General features: G+C 36.7%; 1 protein-coding gene across 1 annotated transcript in view; it reads right to left on the bottom strand.

Moving 5' to 3' along the window:
- Positions 1-4,986: 4,986 nt before the first annotated feature.
- The window catches only part of EPHA3 (EPH receptor A3), a 132,767-nt gene continuing 112,014 nt past the window's right edge, over positions 4,987-25,739 (bottom strand). Inside the window, exons 13-14 of the mRNA XM_032594592.1 lie at positions 14,110-14,265; positions 4,987-7,739 (exon numbers count right to left, since the gene is read on the bottom strand). Coding sequence (XP_032450483.1) covers positions 7,634-7,739; positions 14,110-14,265 — 262 coding nt within the window. The 3' untranslated portion in view covers positions 4,987-7,633. The remainder of the gene's footprint in view (positions 7,740-14,109; positions 14,266-25,739) is intronic.

The following is a 25,739-nucleotide window of genomic DNA, read 5'->3' on the forward strand; positions in this document are numbered from 1 at the left end:
GTGAGGACTTCTGTAAACCACCAAAATCTTTATTTTATGGTGTATTTAATTCTACCACTTATTTTCCCAAATTGTGTCTAGATCCCCTGGGTCCATAGAATGTGTATCCCAGTTGCCCCATAAGAAAGTGGTTTTTAGTAGGCATGTTGACGTTATTTGTACATAGTAAGAGAGTATAAAGGATCAGAAAAGCTTTGGCATTTACCTTGTTAAATTTTTATAGCTAAGCTCTGGTTCAAGGGTCTCCTTAAAAGACTTAACTGCACTAAGAAAAATGAGAGCTTTGAGACCAATGAAAGGAGTCCACAAAATTCTATGAAAATGAACCAGTCTTAGCAGAAATCAGTATGTTCAATGATCCAAGATACACAACCAGAACATTAACTAGTTTCATTGACCTGAAGGAAATTTACACTTTTATCTACAAGGACAAAGAAGTCAGGGACATGACCCTTTATATTATTATCAAAAATTGTTTTAATATATTAAGTCAACTCAGATAATTTTGAATGCTTATTATATACCAGGCATTGCAATAGAAGAGGTTTAAATCATGATTTACAAGGCACAGTTCCTGGTAAAGTGTCCTCAGCCACAAGTAAGGATGGGACCTAAAGAAGAGGCAATTTATTTATTTATTTTTAATGTTTATTTATTTTTGACAGAGAGAGAGACAGAACATGAGCAGGGGAGGGGCAGAGAGAGAGGGAGACACAGAATCGGAAGCAGGCTCCAGGCTCTGAGCTGTCAGCACAGAGCCCTACACGGGCTCGAACTCACGTACCACAAGATCATGACGAGAGCCGAAGTCAGACGCTCAACTGACTGACCCTTCAGGTACCCCAAGAAAAGGCAATTTCAATAAAAGTTGATGTGTTAGGTAGGATCAATCACAGGGTTCCTTTGCTACACACACAGAAAAGAAATTTAACACAGTGCTGGGCAGATAAGGAGAGGAATAAAAAGAAAATTGGCTAAGTGATTCTAAACAAAAGAACAGAAGTTTAAAAGCCCTGATGCTTAAAAAGAAAAAAAAAAAGTGGCATATTCAGAGAACTATGAGTGGTTCAGTGCAGCTGTGTATAGTGTGGACAGATGAGAATGTGGAGAGAAGTAGGGTTTTATTCAAGGCAGATCTTATGTACCAATATTAGATAGAGTCTATATCTTAGAAATGATAAGGAGGCAGCTGCGAGCTAAGTTCAGCCCTTGGGTATATCTTCTTCATTATGAGATGGGATATCATACTGGAAATACATAAGAGTTTCTCACAAAAACTCAGATTAGGCATTCTTTTAAAAGATCAGACATTTACATTGGATCCATGTTGTCTTGTCCCTGAGAAATTGTTTTTGGACGAACAGAGGGTGCTTTTATCGAGTCACCATACTCTTCACTTGTTTCGCATATTTATATGAACTGCCCATCCCTGAGGCATTTGTTTTGCAAGAGGAACTGCATAATTAAATTTGTGCTAATGTATCAGTCTGACTGATATTGGAGATATCAGTATCACAGACAGGTGCATTATGCAGGAGATTTCTTTGGTAATCAAAACAAGTAAGGAGGTTACCAACAGAAGGTGTGGTGGGACCTAGAGGAAAGAATAGAAGTTAACATTCCTAACATGACTGCTTAGGGGATCTAAGATGGGATAAAGGGAAGGGTGAAGGGTGACATCTTAATTTTCAGGTTAACCAACTTGAGCATCATTGTCTCAGTTGAGACTCGTCAAGAAACAGACACCAAGAGGAAATTAGACCTTCCAGAAATCTTTCGGCGGGGGCGCCAGAGAAAGATCCCGGAAGAGAGAAGAGAAGGCATAGGGAGCGTTCAGACTGGAGTTCATGTCTGAGGCCTATGGAAAGAGAGAGCTGAGGAAAAGAGCCATAGGGAGCTCAGACCATGGTGTAGCCATGAGAAAACCTCTTCCAGGATGAGATGAGCTTGAGATGGTTACAGGAGGCCATCCCTGAGGAAGAAATAGCCTTGCTCTAGTATTTCTGCCATGCCCCGTGGCTTGGTGCTGTGCTGGGGTTTTTGAAATAAAATAGCTCTAGGCTATCAGCTAATTGTTCTCTTTCTAATAAGTTCTGTCTTGTAAGGAGATCTGAACAGTGCAGGCCCTGAGCAGACACATGGACCATTAATAGAAGTATTGGGTTTAAGCAGAGAGAGAAGAGTTAAACATGGTTGCCTGTAGAGAATATGAAATGGGTGAAGTTAGCAAGAAACTGATGTTTTTTCAACAGCCTTTTAGAACTGCCTGCCTCTCACATATTATACATGTAAGTAAAAAGGACTTGTGGCAGCAACTGTTCTATGGACTCTAAAACCTTTTTACTTTTCTATTTAGGCACACTACTTCCTGCACATTTGCTTGCAGTCAAATACAGCAATATGACTTCTAGTCAATGGAAGGGGAGGAGAAGTGACAGGCGCCACTGAAAGCTGGGCTTGTAAAATCCACCACAGTCAAGACTACCTTCCATTTTAGGGGCCATGAGCACAAGATTCTAAGGCCTTACATTGCACAAGATGAAGAGGGCACGGGATCTGAATCACTGCTACCAAGGCCACCCGACAAACAGCTTTCTCGGGTAATTCTGCATTTAAAACATTGTTATTTTGGGGCGCCTGGGTGGCTCAGTCAGTTAAGCGTCCGACTTTGGCTCAGGTCACGATCTCGCGGTCCATGAGTTTGAGCCCCGTGTCGGGCTCTGTGCTGACAGCTCAGAGCCTGGAGCCTGTTTCTGATTCTGTGTCTCCCTCTCTCTCTGATCCTCCCCCGTTCATGCTCTCTCTCTGTCTCAAACATAAATAAACGTTAAAAAAAAAAAAAAAACATTGTTATTTTGCTATTTTAAGCTGATGGGATGTGAAGATTTACCTACTTTAGCAGTTGGCATGAACTTAAGAAAGGTGGCCCAAGACAAAGTTATATGTATGTATACCATACATAAAGATATATAGATCTTGGCATCATCTCAGAGACACATTTTACCTTTGAATTCTTTTTTCTAAAGCTTCAGACTCACGTTTTCAGGACCTATTAACTTATTAAGGTTTGGCTAACACCATTAAGTTTAGCAAACTCATAAAGTTTAACTTCTCCTTACTCCCTACTTCTAATGGTGCGATCATTTCCATAGCCACTCAGGACCTAACGTTTTATGGTTCACTTTGATTCTTAACCTTTTGAATAATTCTTATATCAAACTGATAAATTCTGCTAATTCTCCTTTATGTCTTTGTATGCATTTCATTCTTCATATTCTTTTTTTTTTTAATTTTTTTTTTCAACGTTTATTTATTTTTGGGACAGAGAGAGACAGAGCATGAACGGGGGAGGGGCAGAGAGAGAGGGAGACACAGAATCAGAAACAGGCTCCAGGCTCTGAGCCATCAGCCCAGAGCCCGACGCGGGGCTCGAACTCACGGACCGCGAGATCGTGACCTGGCTGAAGTCGGACGCTTAACCGACTGCGCCACCCAGGCGCCCCTCATTCTTCATATTCTACTGCCACCATTGCAGAGTAGCTTCATGCCTACAGCACCAAAGTAGATTTCTAATATCATACAGTCTACTATTGCTTCACCCCAAATCATTTTTGTAAATTGCCACCGTCACTCCCCCCCCCCCCCCCCCCGAGCATTCTTGGGCTGACAATAGCAATTATATTAGGGAAAGAACACAAAATAGGAAGGTTCCAGCTTTGAAATATCTATTAGTCTACTCACTAGAATTATCTTGGGAAGGTGACTTGGACATTCTGAGTCTTGATTCCCTCATATATTAAAAGTGAGCAATCTGTAGCCCCAGGATTTTGGCAAAGATTGAATGAGTTAGCTTGTAAATAAGTGGTAATAACAAAATACCTATTTCATGGTACTGCTTAGTACATGTTTCTTGAATGAATAAATATATTCCTCTTTACCTCTTCCCCTTTATTTACCTAATATGCTGCTTACAAGTTACTCTCTACTCAACATGATCAAATGCTTTTTCTCCTTCAAGGTAAGCTTCCATCTGAGCTGTTTTGTGACCTCTCCCTATTGACTTTACTTACCTCTATGGAATTCCTGATGGCTGATCTTGCCTTATATTGTTAGTTAGCTTTCTTGGTTTTCATGTACAATCATTTTCTTTAGGTAGATTGCACATGACTAGGGACCTACTTTATAAAAAGTATCAGGTGTTTCTTAGAGTGCCATTTGTAGTTGTGTGCGTTTGCTTGCTTTTCATTTTTGTTTTGGCTTGTGCAGAATTCTTTCCTTCTTTTTCTCATAAACGATATTCTGACTTTCTTTTAGACATAAACCATTTTGACACCTCTAATCCTGTAGATCATCAGTTCCACTTGACCCCACCCACTGTCTCCAAGGGCACCGCACATGACTGAGTAAGTACTTGCCAATTTCAGTAATTCACTCTCCTGCCCAAAGTGACTCACATAGGGCTTGTGAGCCAAGCAAAGCATGAGGGGCAATTATTATCCCACGGTAATTATAATGTAGAATTATATGAACTAGAGCAGTATTTTAAACGATACAGTTTGCAAACTAACCCAGTTGGGAGAAAAATAGGGTCAAGTGAAGAAGACAAAGAATAAAAGACTTACTCCTGGATCCTACTGTATAGAAATTTATCTCCAGTCTTTTCAGCCACATGGGCTCAAAGTTCTTTTTTTTTTTTCTTAAGCTAATTTGTATTTTGTCACTTATAATCAAAAGAGAACTGTCTCATACAGTTGTGCTTTTTAACTATGAAGATAATATTTACTGCTCATTTTTGTAGCTTATTAATAAGGAGATTTAGACAAAAAAAGTGGACTACATAACACAAACACTCCTCACTAATGGAGAAAAAAGAAACAGAAGCACATTCTTTGTGACTATATAAATTTCATTATGTTGCTGTTTAAAGAAGCACGTATTTTATAATATTTAAAAAAGCTTCAAAGACCACTTCTGTATTCCAATCTGTAAAAAATATTTTCATTATGTTTATTATAAAAATATAAATGTTTCCACTACAAATCATTTTACATTAGTAAGAGGCCATCTACATTGTACGATATAAACTAAAGGAGTAATTTGTGAAAACACAAATTTAAAGTAAATACATATTGCCAATCATATCATATTTATACATGGCTTAATTGATACTTAGCACAGCATAAACTGGGCAAGTTACTAGAAATAAATAATAAACGTAAATCAAATTTAAGATACAGAACAGATAATATGGTACATAACATTGTGAAGGGATGTGGTTTCATGTTTATTGAAAGACAACGCAGTTCCTGTACAAAGAGATGGCCATCAACATTCTAGTACCTCTACTCCACAGTTAAGAATCGTACACTGTTATGTTTACATATGTACAGGGTAAAAATTATGTAAAGTAAATTTATAAGAGGTAAGATAGAAAAATCATGGAAAAAACGAAGAGCAATATACCGTGGGTATAACCTCTACTTTCAAATGGAAACCACAGCCAAAATAAGTGAAATAGATTCAACAATTCTCAACTTCTATTAATTCATGAAATGCACAGATTTTGAGGATGCTCAGAATGGTACCTAAGAAAGTAAATTCTAGTATGGGAAAAGATGATATTGAAGCCAGATTTAGGTCTTAATGAATATTCCACGACACAAACAAAACGTTTGATTAAAGAAGAATGTTTTTTAGCTGCTTCTAGCGGGCTTAAGTGAAATTTGTAATTAATTTCATAATCGCATATATCTTTTTAAAAAGTTCATGCTCTTATATCCAATACGGAATCCTAGTAGGGTGATTTGACTATAAGGGATATTGCAGAAATCTAAGAAATAATTTCATATATGAAGGAACACAACCTAAGCCTTATTACACTAAATTTACAACAGATTAGCACTTGTGGATTTTGATCTGTGACTGTAAGCTATATAGTGTTCCATTTTGCATAAGAACATACAGGTTGCAGCTTTGATTTATTCATTCTATTCTTGTGACATATACACTTCTTATTTCTTATTCCCATGACATGAGCATATCAGCATTAGAAAGAATATAGATAGAGCTAAAATGCTGCTTCACAATATATTAGTGGCTAGATCTCCACCAGGTACATCGTTTCAAATATTACCGAGTACACTTATATTTGGCCCGTGTGGAGTAGTAAATCTAAGTTCTTCCAAGGAGAGATCTCTCTCCTGCCGACAGATTTTGAGTCATCTGCTAGATAACCAGCCAGTTTTGAAAATTTTATGCTCAATAAAGGCAAAGGAGTTCAATGCTTCTAAGTTAGACATCAAAATTACAACAGGTGCATATCAGTGGAAGACTTTTAAAGATACTAATACCTGCTATTGATGATCTCCATGTTTAATTAAATTAACTAAACCCCAGTGATGCAGATGAGTAGTTTTGTTTTCATTATTCCCTACAAATAGCTCAACAAGTTTAAGCAAAGATATTAAGTGACATTTCAAAGCCAGTCAGTAAGTGATTTTTTGACTCATGCGTTGGCCTATAGGCTTTGTTGCCAATTAATGCAGCAATCTACATAGGATTCGTATTCTCTCCAGTGTAGCTATTCTCTATGCAGGAGCTCTAGCGTAGCCTGTTTACTAATGGAGGGAGTTGATGGTCTGTCCTCTAAGCACCAGAGCAGGGCAGGTGTGTCATTGAGAATCCATTACATATAAGCCAGTATATCACACTAAATTAGGAGCATACAGTTTGTAATCAATGGAGAGACAACAATGGATAAGATAATTCAAGCTGAGAGATTTGGGTAGTGTATGAAGGGGTTTGGTTTCTTTCATCAATACAGAGATATAGGTACATATGAGTAGATGGTTCAGAAAATCTAGAAAGAAACCCATCATTCCCCATGTCTAGTTTACCATGTTTCCTACTGCTGACAACTTAAGACAACATTTGGCACTTGGCTGTAACAAATCCAAATTAAATCATCAAAGCATAAATAGAAAACAATAAAAACAATTCAAAAGAAAATAAATATGTACTTTTCTTAAAAATTAAGACACATTTTTACATGATAATACTTAAGGAAGCTAACAATTAAAAATATGTAGTACTTAAAACAACTACAAACTTCACTTCTATATGCTCTTAACAGATAAAAGAGAATAATACAGTGAAAAAGGTAGTATATATGGCCAGATAGTTTGAGGTATAAATTCCTCTATTTTGCTTGTTTTTAAAGAAACAAAATACCTGTTACAGATTTCTTCTGTGTATAAAAATATCACAAGTCTTTTCTTTTGTGGCTATTAGTAAACAGAGCCACTGTGTTCATTTTGTTATTACACTTGTTTTGCTTTTATGATAATCAGTTTATGGTCAATGGCTCTATGCTAGTTCTTCATCATTCCACGCTGAAGAATTTTAATTTAACCCACCAACTAATATAAAAAAGCAATTACAAAACAAAGTACACCCCCCCTCCCATCCACTAAATGACAGGGGAAAATAAAGAGTTTTTCGATTCCGTTTTAAGGCATTTGTATTCATATCTGAGTGTCTTATTGGGCTTGGAACAGCATCTCCAGCATTATCATCTGTCTGTAGAACGATGCTACATCTTCCACAGCCACCACTTCCTTCCAGAAATAACACTTTACACTGGAACTGGACCACTTTTTGATTGTGTTTCTAGAGCTTTAATGCTACTGATGATTTTCTTCTGTGGACCAACCACAGTGACACCAACTTTTTTCATATCACTGTAAAAAAAAAAAAAGAAGAACATGTCTGGTGAGAATCCTGGTTTCCTGGATAATATATGAGCAGAGGATTTTTAGTCAGCAAAGCTTGTACAATAATGTAGCTCAGTGCTTTGAACCTAATTTTCTGATTTTTGCATCATCCACGTATTGTATCCTGACCAGTCCACCTATGTTCTTATGGAAGAATGGATGGTGTGGTGGGTTGACTAGTGTCCCTTCAAAATTTCTGTCCATCTGGAACCTTACCATGTGACCTTACTTGGAAATGGGACACTTTGCAGATATAATCAAGACAACGGATCAAGATGAGATCATTCTAGATTACAATGAGCTTTAAATCCAATGAGACTACCTTGGAATTTCACTTAGGGGGAAAAAAAGACCTAGCTAAGCATGTGGAAATGATTAATTAAATAACCTTGATTCAAATAATTTGTCTACATATTCACCTCTTTCAGGTCTTGACTCAAACACACCCCTCTCAGAAGGCCCTCTCTGACCTTCTTATTTAGTATTATAAAACCTCTTGAACCCATATCTGCATTTCCTATTTTCTTTTCTTGTTTTATTTTCTTCCAAAGCATTTATCACCATGCAGCATAATACCTTTCTTTCTGACTTATTTATATTCTCTATCTTGTCCCACAAGTAGGTGAATTCCATATGAACGGGGATTCTTACTCATTTTGTACTCTGCTTATTAACCACACCCTGAACAATGGCTATTAATAGTAGGGGCTCAATATGTACTTAATAAAGAATGAACCAATACTCTAGAATATGTTTATCCAGGGAAGATGACAGAGGAGTAAAGTATCACTTAGCAAGAAGCATTGAGAATGGCATGAAGAAAAAGTATGCGTGCAAATATGTGCACGCACGTGTACACACACACACACACACACACACACACAGAAGGGGCTCCTTTATACTGAAAGGATGAATGAAAAATTGGGAGTTCAATTCTACAAAAATGGACCAATTGATTTCTTAAGAAATGAGTTCCCAAGCAACAAAGGTGTGCAAGCAGACACTAGGTACCATTTTAGAAGCAATTTACATGCTCTTAACACATCTGTTACATAAAATTCACCAAGACTGTGTTGCATTCCTATCACCTTGGCTGGGAATGGAATCCTGGTGGCCTGCTGGTTACCTCCCTGCTGCCATTCAAGGGGCTGGTAAATTCTCAATGTACAACTTGTATCTTGCCTGAGTCCTCTTTGATTTTACTCCAGCAGCCTTACTTCAAGAGGAAGGCTAGTGGGGCGATATGGCTGCTCCTCTGTGTAACTGTGGATAATGAAACTCTCACTTAGAGTAACGTAGGTTATTTACATACATTGATCCCTGCTTCTGAGGTGTATTGTACGAGATTTATCCCCACTTATCCTTTAGAGTCAGAAAACAGGGCAGATATAAATATATGTGTACAAATCAATAGATCCTCACTCTGTTTGGATTTCTTCTCTCATTCTTCTTCTAATTCTATATTATACTTTTTATAACTTACCAGTTTTTTTCTCTGACTTCCTTTTCTTTTCCTTAAAAAAAACTTAGAAACACAAAATGATAATCATGGAAAGCAAGAAAACAATGTTTCCAGTGAGAGAGTAAAACATGCTATGATGTCTGGTCTGGACCTTTTTTTATAGAACTGAAACACCCATACCCCAGTAAGCTAGAAAAAATAAGATGAAGAGTGTTCAGGGGCGCCTGGGTGGCGCAGTCGGTTAAGCGTCTGACTTCAGCCAGGTCACGATCTCGCGGTCCGGGAGTTCGAGCCCCGCGTCAGGCTCTGGGCTGATGGCTCCGAGCCTGGAGCCTGTTTCCGATTCTGTGTCTCCCTCTCTCTCTGCCCCTCCCCTGTTCATGCTCTGTCTCTCTCTGTCCCAAAAATAAATAAAAACGTTGAAAAAAAAATTAAAAAAAAAAAAAAGAGGGTTCACAGATTGCTTTGGGACAGCTCTGAAGGGCCAGCCCAGCTCTGGGACTCTTGTTCCCATAAAAAGGGCCAAGTTTTCTCCTATAGCTCAATGCCCCCCTCATCACTTTTTAAAATACATATATATCCCAAATGCACTCCTCAAGAAATCTTGTGCATAAAACGGTTTCAGATTCTGTGCCTGAAACCGACATAAGTAAACAGATACATAATTTTGTATATATTCATTGCAAAGGATTACATTAGAAAAGATAAAGTACAGGTGCCTGAGTGGCTCAGTCCATTAAGTGTCCAGCTCTTGATTTTGGCTCAGGTCATAATCTCATGGTTCGTGAGTTTGAGCCCCATGTCGGGTTCTGTGCTGACAGTGCAGAGCATGCTTGGGATGCTCTCTCTCTGCCCCTCCCTGCCCCCAGGCATACTCTCTCACTCTTTCTCAAAAAAAAAAAAAAAAAAAAAAAAGATAATTATCTCTTTAGGTTATGCCTTAGCTGGGGTTTTATGTCCCCTCCATCCTCTCTACCCCTTCCAAAATGTCTTCTACCCAGCACCCTGCCATGTCCAAAATAGTTGTAAACATCCAGCTGCTGTAATCTAAATAACATTCCATGTGCTTATCTCATTTTGACTATCCTATTCAGAAGAGCAATGGAAAAGTTCAAGTCTAAAGAGCAGCTCAAGATTGAGAACAGAAGTTAATAAGCGATCTGGCACTTCAAAGGCAAAGGCTAGGTGATGGCACTGTGAAAATGGCATCCAAGGGTGCAGGGTAATGGCATGTAGCAATTAATCTGCCTAATATTCATTCTCCACACTCAATTCTCTCTGTTTCTACAGTCCCTCTTGCCCTCTTTCATTCCCTTTTCACATTAACCTTCCTAAATCCAACTTAGGCTATGAAATAGTATGTTTTTAAAAAATGTGATTTGTACTGAACAAAACAGCACATTTTCTGGATTTCACTTGAAAATTAGATGACTTGATTAGTAAATGAAGTCCCTACACTAACTGAAATAGATAATTATTTATTTGGATATGAAACTTTATTGACTTTTGTCCTATGAGTTGAGAGTCTGGATAGAAGAACAAAAAGTGAAAATCTTTTTTTAGGCATTTTGTCTTATTTCAGGAGAGCCTCTAGAGTTGTTTGGGCAAGAGAATAATTTCTGAATTGAGTCTGGATGGCACACACACACTTCCTTCTTGAAAGGAAGAAAATTTAAACAAAAAAGCCCAAGGCTACAAAAGGTAGGATGAATTATTGAGTTAGATATTTTACAGCATTTCAGTAAGAATGTTGCCTCATTAGATTTCCCCAAATTGTGTATTATATATACATTATATATGTATTATATATACATTATATATGTATATATGTTTATATATTATATATACATTATATATTATATATACATATATAGTGTATTATATATACATTATATATGTATTATATATACATATATATGTGTATTATATATACATTATATATGTGTGTATATATATATATATATATATATATATATGTTAATTTTATGTTGTCCCTGAACTGAGGATAAAGGACAGGAGAAAGAACATTGTGGGGACTGAAATACAGAGAGATGTGAAACCGTCTGGCTCAGTGTGAAGGACACACCTAAAAGAGTCGAGTCTCCCAGGAAAAGTCAGCTTTCAACTTCAATGTACGTTCATGGGTTGTTGAAATAATAATAATAATACTAACAATAATAAACAAGTGAAAATATTCTCACTGACCAAAAAGAGCTTACCATCCAACAATGCAGTGTTGAGACAAACACATTCTTAAGTCAGAAGTGTAACAAATGCTCCCACTTCATAGTCTTAAGCAAATAGCCTTCTTACCACATTCACAGCTTATGACATCTGACTATATTTAAACTGTGAGCTAGCAGTTGATCATATTGACAACGTTCTGCTAATCCACTTCTGTAGAGGTTTCATTATCTAGAAGCTCTGGGTGTTGATGTTTGATGGAGAATAAACATTTGTGGACCTTTGCCTTTGAAAACCTGGCAGTGGTCCAAAATGGTCAACTTTGTGTTTGTTCTTTGTTAGGCTTCTGTGCTCTAAAGCAGGTGTCTTGTACAGTGTAACCTGAATTGTTTATATTATTAAAATTAGAATTTATAAAAATATTGAAAGACATGAATATATCCTGGGACTGTGTCTGATCAAAATAACTACCACAGAACCTCAAAGAGTATTGCTGATCGGGTCCGAAGTCCATTCAATAAACATTACATTCCACTTCATACAGAAGTACCAACACATGTCAGGTACACAAGAGTGACTTTATTTTCCAGGAACAAATTCTCTTCTTGATAGTAACGTACCCTTCCTAAAAGTACTTTTGTGAACTTTTGGGTTTCTGATTGGGATGCTATGTCATAAATGCTAAGCTTTACCTATTTGTTAGGCACTTGTATCTCTATTAATTATACTGCATGCTCCTTTTTTTTAAATTTTTTTTTAACGTTTATTTATTTTTGAGACAGGCAGAGACAGAGCATGAACGGGGGAGGGTCAGAGAGAGGGAGACAAAGAATCTGAAACAGGCTCCAGGCTCTGAGCTGTCAGCACAGAGCCCGACACGGGGCTCGAACTCACGGACCGTGAGATCATGACCTGAGCCAAAGTCGGCCGCTTAACCGACTGAGCCACCCAGGCGCCCCTGCCTGCTCCTTTTTGACATCTAATCTGTTGCTCTCCACAGTGACTTTGTTTAGATGACTGACAGGATGACAATGAAAGTCTTTAAATATTCAACATCTAAATATTAAAATATTGGATGGAGAGGATAAGACTTAAAGAAACTTGAGGGCACTACAGAGTTTATTTAATGTAACAAAGATTAAGGTAGGAGACTCTGACACAAAGATGGGCCTGGTCTCCAAACAGACCCTGCACACTACACAATTATGGATAATTAAAAAAAAAAAATTAACGTTTATTCATTTTTTGATAGAGCATGAGTGGTGGAGGGGCAGAGAGAGAGGGAGACACAGAATCTGAAGCAGGCTCCAGGCTCTGAACTGACAGCACAGAGCCCGACGCGGGGCTCGAACCCACAGACCGTGAGATCATGACCTGAGCTGAAGTCAGACGCTTAACTGACTGAGCCACCCAGGCGCCCCCAATTATGGATAATTTTAATGTATATGCCTGACACGAAACCTCTTTCTTTGGAACAGTCCTCTATCTTATCCTCAGAAACGGGTCCCTAGAGCTAAGTTCATGTTACCTTGTCCCGGGTCTTTTGATCATGGCACATGGCATATGATTTTTGAAGAGCCAATCTACAAGCAAGCGGGACTAGCTCACCAGAATTTCTCGCCTGAGGACTGAGTCAAAAGACAGTTGGACCTTGGTCAGTTGAGGGACACACCAAGATTGTATGACCTAGGTCTGAGAAAACCATGTCTAGCCATGTGCGTAGACATGCAAAACAAAAAAAAAGTCACTGGGCATAAAAAAGAAAAGTATGATGCGGTTACATTAGGAAGTATATTAAATCGGCTCTCATTCACAGAGAGATGGAGAATATGGCTTCTCGTTCTTCATTTTCCAGTTCCCAATTACTATACCCTGTGAATGGGGACTAATTTCATTGATTATTCACTGGATTCACCTGATTCTTTATAAACCTCCTTTATCCTTACGGCCATGTGTTCATATCAAAGGATTCCTATTAGCAAAAATCCCTGTCTAGGAAATACAGCACATTATACTTGGTTATTTTTGACATTTACACACAAAACCATAAATTAACACTCATTAATGCATGCTAATTATGCATATCCTGTGTTTCCAAACTTCCTATAAGCCTTTTAAGGAAAATAATAACATTATGTCTTAAACTTATTTATAACTTCATTTTCTAGCATGATATCCTTCACAGGGTAGACAATAATAGATAATGATATACAATTATTTAGTAGATGTGAAAACTACCTTTAGATTGTAGTGTGTTTTCCTGTATACCAGCTTATCCACTTAGTTCCTAATTTTCCATTTCCATAGAGGTCAAGCTTTGTTATCAATAATAGAAAATCACAAATGCAGGAATGCAGTTAACCATAATGCTATGTTTACTTATGTCCTAAATTAGGAACTTGGGTCATTGGGCTGGGAGTAGGGAACAGGTATATATCTGTTGGTCTATCTGAAGGAGGTCATAGTTCAATGGAAATACCTATTGTGGGGAGCTACGGTGAGGAAGGAAGACACATCAAGATACATAATTCTAGAAGCTGGCATTGACAAAGAGATCCGGAACCTAGCTCAGTGGTTATAGAAGACAGTAAGAACCTCACAGTTTCAGCTAATATTTATAATTCATTAGTCCGAAACATGTATGTCCACTAGAAAGTTCAGAATCATTTGGTCTTAAAAACTTTCTCTTACTCTGTGGAAATCTTGGCTATGGTGTCACAAGAACTGTACTCCACGCCTGTGAAGATTTCCTTGCACTGTGCTGTCCGGACACCATTAAGCCAGTCACCTGTTGTGCGGAAGGTAGTGATGTCGACATTGCTTTGGTCCAGAAGAAGGTTTGATGGCCTGCAAGAAAAGAAAACACCAAAGGAAGAGAGATCAGGAATCAGCAGAGTTGCTGCGTGTCAAAATTTGACACCAACATCAGCAGGAACTTCCAGACTTCATGTGGTGTTCCTGTTTATTTGTGGAATTTATCTGCCATGAAGGCTTCATCTGTTCAAGCTGGCAGCTTGCAAGAATACTGTGTAATCATCTTGTCTCAGTGCTTCCCTTTTCCACTCATGCCTGCTTTGTAAATCATTGAAACTATGCCAGTGGAATGCATAAATATATCCATACATACTTGGATAATTTATTTTCTTTAGCTATTAGCAAAGATGGTGGTAATTCAGGATACAGTTATAGGAGACCTGACACACTGAATACTTTGCTTTATAGATGTTCATGTGTAGACATTGTATTGGTTGCTTTCTAAAGGACAGTTGAGCAACCTAGATTATACTTACAGCAGGACATGAAGTCAGCACAGATGAAAATAATGTCATACATGTCATTAACAATTAAAATCACAAAAAGAATAGAAAAAATAGCTGAGTAACAATAAATGAAATTCTCACATCTATTGACAATATTAAATGGACTTCATGACATATAGAGAAAGATGAAAGAGAGAAAAATATCGGTACTGGTACTGTGACTGTGATTTATACTGCACAATACAATCATCATTAAGGGAAAACGTTTAGAATTGTTTTATATAATGACAGGTCTGACCATACATCTGTGACCAACTGCAAGATCTGGTGAATCTAAGGAACAGCAGGGACATAAAAGAAACAGAGGAGACATATTTTCATTCTGGGAGAGCCAAAAGCAGCAGCCTATTGGTAAAATGCCCTTTGGGTGTTTTTTTCAGATCGCAATGACCTGTTAATTGTCCTTTGACTCATAAGACCGGGACCAGATAGACAATTGACTTTCTTTATTTTCTTCTCTTAAGGGAAGGAGCTTGAGCAAAAAGCACTAATGAAGGCCTTTGTTTTGAGATGAATAATAACAACAATAGCAACAATGATTACATTGAACATTTATGAACACTTCTAATGTACTGGGGTCTATACTCCGCATAGTACACAGATAGGAAGGACTGTGATTCTTACAACAGGTACCAATGCTATGTCCCTATAATAGAAGTGGAAACTGAAACCGAAAGAGATTAATTCACACATCTGAGTTTCCTCAGGCAGAAGAGCCAGAGCTGGGATTTAGACACCAATTATTTTATTCCAAAGCCCACACTCTTGGCCACTATGCTATACCATTTAGGTGGAACTTAGTTCATATTGTTTTCTTTTAAGTTATTTATTTAAATTTACATTTATTTATTTAAATTTATGTGTATCTGAATTTATTTAAGTTCCATGATGTGGGCTCTTTAACTTTTATATTCCATAAAGTGTAGTGGTCCAGTGCACAGACACTGGAACCATAAGGCTTGGGTTGAATCCTGGTTATAGCACATACTATCTGTGTGATCTTCAGTGATTTCTTATCTTGTCTGCTTTCTCACCTGTAAAATGGGAATGATGATCACAAGAGATTTCACACAACTGAAGACTAATGAATTTTAAAAAAGATTGCTTATGCAAGGAATACTCAGAGATGTGGACATATAATATGCTATCGGTTAGCTATTTGTTACTCTGACATAAGGTAACACATCTTGTCAAATGGTTGAAGGTTTTAAAACTTCAAAAAGAAAATAACACAATAAGTCCCAGTTTATAAAAGCTGCTGGAAGTGTGGTGATCTTGTTAATGATCTTTCTGAGCAATTAAAAGTTTAGTCATGTATAATCTTATGAGCATAATAGGGCAACAACCTTATAAAGCAGGTATAATTGGGGGCCTTATTTGAATAGCCAATAACTTTTACAACCTCACAATCATTCTATAACCAATGCTTGCAAATGGATATGCTATTCTGATTTCTGTAGTTTCTGTTTTCATTACTGCAGTAAAATATATTATTAACATTGAAACTGTGTGTCGTAACCTAATCTTTAACTTATAATTGAGAAGGTGCATTTAGATTTGTACTTTTTTAGAGTTACCATGCAGAATCTTTCATGTTTTATGATACTGCAGTTGAATTTGATCAGCATTGAGCTCCTAAAACTTTTAAAAATTATTATTTTAAAAATCTCCAATATTAGGATTTGTTAACTAAACTTTGCATTTTCTTAAATGTTAAAAATTAATGCTTTGCCTGAATGAAATCTGTTTTTTGAAGTTCTTAAATTCAATATTTAGAATTATCAGAGGACATCAAAACAAATGAAAACTATACTACCATGGATTTGTCCTTGTTTTAGAAACAAATTCAGCTCTCTAAAGTACCAATTCAATAATATTGTTAGAATTAGCATGAAATAACAAAGTGAACCATCTTGATGAAATTAAACTGCATAGTGTTTTATCAATGAATACTAACCATTGATTATCATCTAGGAAATGTGGTAAAGCTCATATTCTCCTGAGAAAATCTTTCTGTAGAGCAAATCTACAATATGCTAACTCTACCCACATTTAAAAGCAATTTTTAATTAGGAGATTTCTATTACTATTGATAATATTTCTCCAACTCACTCCCTGATACATAGGAAACAAGTTAACATTCTCAAATCTGAACAAATTTGTACCATGTCCTAACCCTGCATGCTGTTGGTGGAGACACATGAAAAAATGTAAATGGACTATCCATCTGGATTTTGATGGGGATATATGGAATGTGTTTGATAAAAATAAGTTTTTAACTAATTTTTTTATTTGATAAAAGTGAAATATTAAGGAAATTTTAATACTGAGTTGAAGAAAAAGTTGGCAACATGACAGTTTCGTTCTGTCTATATTTTCATCTTGTGTGGAAAATATAGATCGATAGCTACTTTCCTTTTTCTCATGATCATTTTTAGAGAGGGAGATAGCTGAAAATGGAGGACTTTTGCGACCTTCTTTCCATGAGACTAAACTCAACTATTTCAATCTTCTTTACCTCAAGTATTTAATTTATAAATTAAAAATTAAACTTAAAGAGAATGTAACATATTTATATATTACGGTTTAATTTTAACTAATAATCAGAGGTTATCTTAAAAAAAGGAAAAAAAGATGGGGCGCCTGGGTGGCTCAGTCAGTTAAGCGGCTGACTTCAGCTCAGGTCATGATCTCATGGTCCGTGAGTTCGAGCCCCGCGTCGGGCTCTGTGCTGACAGCTCAGAGCCTGGAGCCTGCTTCTGTTTCTGTATCTCCCTCTCTCTCTGCCCCTCCCCCATCTGTGCTCTGTCTCTCTCTGCCTTTCAAAAATGAATAAATGTTAAAAAAAAAAAATTAAAAAAATAAAAAAAGGAAAAAAAGAAACAAAAATTAGAAATGATTTTTAAAAATCATTGATTTCTTCAAGGAATACCTAGAAAACTACAAAATGTAACATTTTATAAATTATTCTCTCCTGAGGCATATGTATAAATAGTTCTCTATGATTCTTTAAATTATTCAACAGAAAAAAAAGGTTATTTTAATAATTATAAATTTCTTGCCTTTGTTTTTTTTTTTTCCCTAGGATTTTGAGGAATCACAGATACATATATACAGGTTAGATTCCAAAATTTACACGATATTCTTGGGTTGTTTTAGCATGACGCTCATGGGTAAAATAGCCTTTGTCACTAGCCAGCATTAGATGTAACATTGGACCCTGTGGGTAAGCCACTGAATTAGTACACAAAATTAATAGGAATAACATTAAATCAGGTGTAAGAAATTTTGATAAGAAAAATGAAGTCATACGTAGAAGACAATGATATATTAAACCATCTATAGGCATATGTGCACATGCACACAGGCACACACCACAGCTTGGATTTCTACAGTAGCTGTAGCATAGACTCTAATGTCGACTCTTGTCGACTGTTGGTCCCATGAACAGCAATACTCCTTTATTTATGGGTTTGTGGGTATGAAGAATCAAACCCCAGGACATTTATTCAGAATATTTATGAACTGTGCCTAATAGCAAAATGCAGAGTTTTTTTCTTCTTAGTTCAAAATGGTTTGTATTTTTAAACTCAACACTATAGCCAGACTCAACAAGAGTTTAGAGAAAATTAGTATAAACAAATTGAAATAGAACAGGACGTGCAGATTAGGGATTAGAGTGACCCCAACTGAGTTTTTCTGTTTATTACTTGGATCAAAGTACAATGAAGACAAAGAATGGCCTAATTTTAATGCCAGTGACCTCAGAATAACCAGCCCTGCAAAGTATCATTTTTCCACTTCCAGGATTTCTCTTGGGAATTCAAATAAAAATTGGTTCCTTTCCTCCTCTGAGAGGACATCTGGAGAGTTTATCAATGGATAGGAATTTGTCTCTCACTGTGAAGAGCCTGTGATGTCTCTTCATGCGCACCAAGGGAATGTGGGCTTTTTGAGCAGCTGCAGGCATTGGGTTTTTTTTTTTTTTTTTTTAGACCCAGCCCCAGACTTGGGTCTGAAGGGGAAATTTATAGGCTGGGTGATGTGCACCGTGAGCTCACACTTTTACTAGACAAATTAGATAGGTTTCAATCCATGCAGCTGTAAACGATGTCCTGCAGAGTTCCACCTGATCTTTTACAGCTTTTCATAAATCAGTACCTACTGGCCGCAGACCGCAGTCATTAAAAAGAAATCATGGAAATTACATGTTTGCTCAGGGGAAGCAAAAAATAACTTTCCTCCCCTTCTCTCTCCCTCCTTGTATTTAGGTTTGTGAATTATTCTTTTATGGGTTTTCATACTGTTGCATTAAAGACGTATACATATATTTTCTTCTGATTAAATCCTATTTTACCTGCAAAAGGTTTCATACCAATTAGCACTTGATATTGGGTACCCAATGTCAATAAACAACTGTCACTCCCAAGAATATATTCTCATAATGATGTTACTTCAATATTGTTTTAGAATTCCAAACCACTAGGATGGAATGTTATCTTTTTATAACATGAAAAGACTCCTTTTGGTATACAAAGGGCTTTATCTTTCATGAATAAAAACAGTAATGAATACACATTCCCTGAATAAGTAAGTGGATGCCAACTGAGTTTAGAAGTAAATATCAATGATACTGGAGATGTATGTTATTCCACTGTAATTATCTATTTATTGTCTGTTGTTCTGAACAGTTTCAGGAAATATATTTACTCAAGAATAGTTTCTTAAAGGCAGAATATTAATTATATCTATCTTTATTATTGTCTGAAATTAGTAATCTAATTTTCCAATATCTTTTATAATTTATTGTTAATTTTTTTAATTTGAAATGGTGCCTTCTCATCATATTTCAGGGGGAAAATATTTTATTTACCAATTTTTTTAAATGTGGATTTATTACAATCTTGATCTTTTTATATCTAACATTAAAAATTCCAGATAAAGTTTAAGCAAATTTAATTTGTCATCAGTAACTAAGAATCCTTTTTGAGTATATAGAGTTCCCAACAGGGGAGTAGGATATACATGACACATTAAGGTGAAGTACAGTTGCTGTGTTTATTTTAATTATCTTTAGGCCTTAAGGATAAGAATCTTAGCAGTTATAGCTATTACAGCTGGTTTAATTCCTCCCAGTGGCAAAATTACCTACTTTGATTTTTAAGATTAAAAAAAAAATCACCTGGGTATTTGGCATATTTGCTTCCCTCTAAAAAGTTCTGTATAATATTTGATTAGTGAGGAAAGTCACCCTGTCAGTTTCAGAATTGGAGGTCAAAGTCACATTGAGAAATAGACTGTTTTTTTGGTTGTTAGACTTCTTTTAAAGGATGCAGTAGTTGTCAAAATACTTACTCTCAAAAAGAATTATATTTTGTTCTCTTAGCGATCAGAAGCTTTGATTCATACTAATTTAGTGCCATTAACAGGGGAAAATTACTAGTATTGCTCCATTTATCTTGCAAGTTAATAAATATGAGTCCCTTTAAAGATAGTGATCGATGCAATGGAACAATATAGTTAAATCATTTCAGTAAGTTAACTAAGTACAACTGGATCTCCAGAACTTCATTGTGCTATCTGAAGAGAAACCAGAGTATCCAGAACTTCATTGTAAATTACTATTAAATATATTGTTTAAGATCTTATGCCATGAGGGGTGCCTGGGTGGCTCAGTCGGTTAAGCCTCCGACTTAGGCTCGGGTCATGGTCTCACAGTTTGTGAGTTCGAGCCCCGCACTGGGCTCTGTGCGGACAGCTCAGAGCCTGGAGCCTGCTTCAGATTCTGTGTCTCATTCTCTCTCTGCCCCTCCCCCACGTGTGCTCTATCTCTGTCTCTCAAAAATAAATAAAAATGTAAACAAACAAACAAAAAGATCTTATGCCATGAATTTGGTTACCTTCACTTTAGACCTCCATTCTAAATATATGGAATGTATTTAATTCTTTATAACAAAAATGTGTTTTCCATAAATTTATAATACTATTAAATAATATAACTGCCTGGAGTATGAAAATTCTGTGAATTTAAAAATAATTGATCTATTTCATTTTATATACAAAAATATCCAAAAATTAAAGAGGCCATCTTATTGCCTGAATGGAAGTGAATTAATTCATCTCTCATATTTCTCTATTGTTAATCTTCTTTATTTTTAATTTAGCTATATTCATGGAAATAATTGATTTAAATTCAGGAGCTATATCTTATATACAATGTAAAGGCAATTGAATATTTATATAATATAAAAATGTATATCATTAAATTAATTTAAATAGTATAAAACTAATCCTTCAAAATAGTCTCTTTTAAAAAATGAATTTTGTGGGGCGCCTGGGTGGCGCAGTTGGTTAAGCGTCCGACTTCAGCCAGGTCACGATCTCGCGGTCCGGGAGTTCGAGCCCCGCGTCAGGCTCTGGGCTGATGGCTCCGAGCCTGGAGCCTGTTTGGGATTCTGTGTCTCCCTCTCTCTCTGCCCCTCCCCCGTTCATGCTCTGTCTCTCTCTGTCCCAAAAATAAATAAACGTTGAAAAAAAATAAAAAAAAATGAATTTTGTATATTTCTCCTATCTGTATAACTAAATTACATGTTAGGAAGTAAGAGAAAATTTATCACTGTAAGACCATTTTCAATTTATTTTTTTAGAACTGTTTTCTATCAAGAACTTTTAAAAAAATTATTTAAATCCCAGTTAGTTAACATATAGTATAATAATGGTTTCAGGAGTAGAATTTAGCGATTTATCACTTACATGTAACACCTAGATCTTATCCCAACAAGTATCCTTCTTAATGCCCATCACCCATTTAGCCTGTTCCCCCACCCAACACCCTTTCAGCAACCCTTGGTTTGTTCTCTGTATTTAAGATTCTCTTATAGTTCGCATCCCTCTTTGTTTTTATCTTATTTTTCCTTCCATTCCCCTATGTTCATCTGTTTTGTTTCTTAAATTCCACATGTGAGTGAAATCATATGATATTTTTCTGACTTATTTTGCTTAGCATTATACATCCTAGTTCCATCCACATTGTTGCAAATGGGAAGATTTCATTCTTTTTTATTGCTGAGTAATATTCCATTGTATATATATACCACATCTCCTTTATCTATTTGTCACTCAGTGGACATTTGGGCTCTTTCCATAATTTGGCTATTGTTGATAGCACTGCTATAAACATTGGGGTGCATGTGCCACTTCAAATCAGGATTTTTGTATCCTTTGGATAAATACCTAGTAGCACAATTGCTGGATCATAGGGTATCTCCATTTTAAACTTTTTGAGGAACCTCCATACTGTTTTCCAGAGTGGCTGCACCAGTTTTCATTCCCACCAGCAGTGCAAAAGGGTTCCTCTTGTTCTGCATCCTCGCCCACATCTGTCGTTGCCTAAGTTGTTGATTTTAGCCATTCTGACAGGTGTGAGGTGGTATCTCATTGTGGTTTTGATTTGTATTTCTCTGATGATGAGTCATGGTGAGCACCTTTTTATCTGTCTGTTAGCCATCTGGATGTCTTCTTTAGAAAAGTGTCTGTTCATGTCTTCTGCCCATTTCTTCACTGGATTATTTGTTTTTGGGTGTTGAGTTTGATGAGTTCTTTATAGATTTTGAATAGTAACCCCTTATTTAATATGCCATTTGCAAATATCTTCTTTCATTCCATCTGTTGTATTTTGGTTTTGTTGATTGTTTCCTTTGGTGTACAGAAGCTTTTTATCTTGATGAAGTCCCAATAGTTCATTTTTGCTGTTGTTTTCCTTGCCTCCATAGACATGTCTAGTAAGAAGTTGCTGTGGGTCAGGTCAAAGAGATTGTTGCCTGTTTTCTCCTCTAGGCTTTTGATGGTTTTCTATCTTACATTTAGGTTTTTCATTCATTTTGAGTGCATTTTTGTGGATGGTTGTAAGAAAGTGGTCCATGTTCATTCTTCTGCATGTCGCTGTCCAGTTTTCCCAACACCATTTGCTGCCTTTATTCCATTGGATATTCTTTCCTGCTTTGTCGAAGATGAGTTGGCCATATGTTTAAGGGCCCATTTCTGGGTTCTCTATTCTGTTCCATTGATCTGAGTGTCTTTTTTGTGCCAGTACCATACTGTCTTGATGATTACAGCTTTCTAATACAGCTTGTCAAAAACTTCTTTAAGAAAGATTTCTTGGGGCGCCTGGGTGGCGCAGTCGGTTAAGCATCCGACTTCAGCCAGGTCACGATCTCGCGGTCCGTGAGTTCGAGCCCCGCGTCGGGCTCTGGGCTGATGATGGCTCAGAGCCTGGAGCCTGTTTCCAATTCTGTGTCTCCCTCTCTCTCTGCCCCTCCCCCGTTCATGCTCTGTCTCTCTCTGTCCCAAAAATAAATAAACGTTGAAAAAAAAAAATTAAAAAAAAAAAAAAAAAAGAAAGATTTCTTCAGTTCTTAAAATGGGAGGGAGTTTTATTTTTACTATTTTCTACATGTGCATTACATTTATATTTTTTCTAAATTTCTCAAAAACACTGTCTTCACCCTGCTTATTCATTATTTAATTATAACTAAACCTCTTAAAATTTTGTATCTCATTTGTCACTCTAAAATAATCAAAATATTTCTCTAAAAAGAAACCAATGTTATGCTCACTGCTTAACTGAATGGCTTTTTTTCTTCAGTTGTATTTTTGTTTGCTCACTCTTCAGCAGCTCTTGATAACACACTTCATTTTATCCACTTTTGGAAAATTCCTTGAGCTGTGGATTCCGTAATGGTCTAAGTCACATTTGTAATTCTATTCCTTGTTTCTACTAACCATTTCATATTCTTCTGCTCTGTGATTGGTACTGTTCCCCACAGCGTAAAGAGACCATTTTCTTTCTCTCTGGGTAGAAGTTTATGCAGTGACTTACTGTTTTGAGATAGTTTTGAATGTTTCATACTGTTTTTCTTTTAGGATTTCCATCCAATGGCATTATTTGGCTCCACAATCCCCTCATAAGGTGCCTGAAATCCCCATGAGCTACCATCGCATCCTATTACATAGGATGGAAGCATATACCCATTTCAATTATCTTCTTGGTTCTTGCACACATTTTAGTTAGTGACTTCTGGACTACATGACTGAGGCATTTTAGAAGTTTCAGAAAGATTCCTAGATAATAGGGCACCCCAGAGGCAGCAAGGAGAAGCTCAAAAGTTCAATCTGGAAGATTGGGAGGAGGGATGACTCATTGGCGACCTGTATGAACCAACACTCTTGGAGTGTTCAGAGATTAAAATCTCTATTTGGAGGTTAAAATCTCTTGATAATCCAAGGGCACCTGGGTGGCTCAGTTGGTTAAGTGTCTGGCTCTTGATTTTGGCTCAGGTCCTGATCTCACGGTGTGTCAGTTCGAGTCCTGCAACCGGCTCTGTATTGATGGTGCAGAGACTGCTTGGGGTTCTTTCTCTCCACCCCTCCTCTCCTCCTTGCATTCTCTTTCTCTCTCTCTTAAAATAAATAAACTTAAAAAAATATAAAAAAATCTCTTCAAAACCCATGAGATATGAGAACTTTAACTAGAAATTAAAATTTTAGGAAAAAATAGGTGTATTTATGGTAAAACCCAGCATTCCTAGATTGAGATTTGTACTATTAAGCAAGTTTCTATGAGTTTTTTTTTTCTTTATAGAGAGAAGGTTCTAAATTGATTATCCAGTTTTAATGGCTCCCCAGTTAGAGATGTAAACTTCTAGTTTCTTGTAGGACTTGGTCTCATTGTTCCAAAATGCTCATCTGCCTTGCAGACCTGTTCTTCCCAATGCCCTTCCTACGCTGTCAGCGAAAGCACTGTTCTTATCGTCCTCCATGTTCAAAACCTGGAAGTACTCTCCGATACTTTCCCTGTCACTCTGCACATCTCATTGGCCACCATGTCCTATAATACTTCAGGAAATTTTTTTGAATTCACATCTTTTCTTTTTATTTCCTCTGCTCTACTCTAGAGGAAGTCCTTTCTTAGACTACTGAAATCAATCACGTTCAAAATCCTTATTACGAACCTCTTCACCTCCAGTTCTTAGGTATAGCTGCCAGAGAATTATTCCATAGGCACAGAACTACATATCCTTTAAGTATCTTCAATGGCTCCTCTTTTCCTCAAAGACAAAAGTCCAGATTTTTTTTTTTTTTTTTTTTTTTTAGAGACAGACATACAGACAGACAATTTCAAGCGGGCTCCACGCTCAGTGTGGAGCCTGATTAGAGTTTGATCTCACGGACCATGAGATCATGACCTGAGCTGAAATCAAGTCACCCGACTGAGCCACTGAGGCGCCCCCAAAGCCCAGATTTCTAATGACATTAAATCTTCCATTATATGATGAAATAATCGATCAGGCTCTTTCTTCATACTATATTCCAGCAGAATTGTATTACGCAATAAAATTTGGAAGGATCCTAAGTTTTTGTGTGTCTTTCTTTTTTGCACAGTGTTCCCCTAGTATTAACACTGTTATGTGCTCACAGAAATTTCATCCACCATTCAGAAGGTACTTCTTCTCTGCAACTGATCACCACAGGGCATAGTACAATGCTTTGCACAAAGTAACTGCTAAATAAACATCTGTGGTTTCATAGTAATGTACTGTCTAAACTTCAAATTCATGTATGTCTCCTCCAATTATACTACTTTTAGGAGAAGAAATCAATTACTAGAAGACAAACATGGCATAAAATTTAATATAACTTCCCTTCTCTCCTTACCACCGTTTCCAACATCCAAGTAAGTTTTTAGTAGGCACGCCTTGTCCATGGGCTCATATACCTTTCCACTTCCAGCAGTGATAGTCACCAAGAAACTCTTAGACTCTCTGAGAATGATTCTGTTATGAATCATCAACTCTACTGAAGGCTCAGAAGTGAAATGATGCATTATAGAAGGATTTCTGTAATAATATATGAAATAAAGTTTGCCACAAAACTAACTCGACTCAGGATGACTCTGGAAAACATCATGTCTATAGGAATGATAGAATAATGTTATTTTTCCAT

This window comes from Lynx canadensis, chromosome C2 (assembly GCF_007474595.2).
Source record: "Lynx canadensis isolate LIC74 chromosome C2, mLynCan4.pri.v2, whole genome shotgun sequence".
NCBI classification, from domain to species: domain Eukaryota; kingdom Metazoa; phylum Chordata; class Mammalia; order Carnivora; family Felidae; genus Lynx; species Lynx canadensis.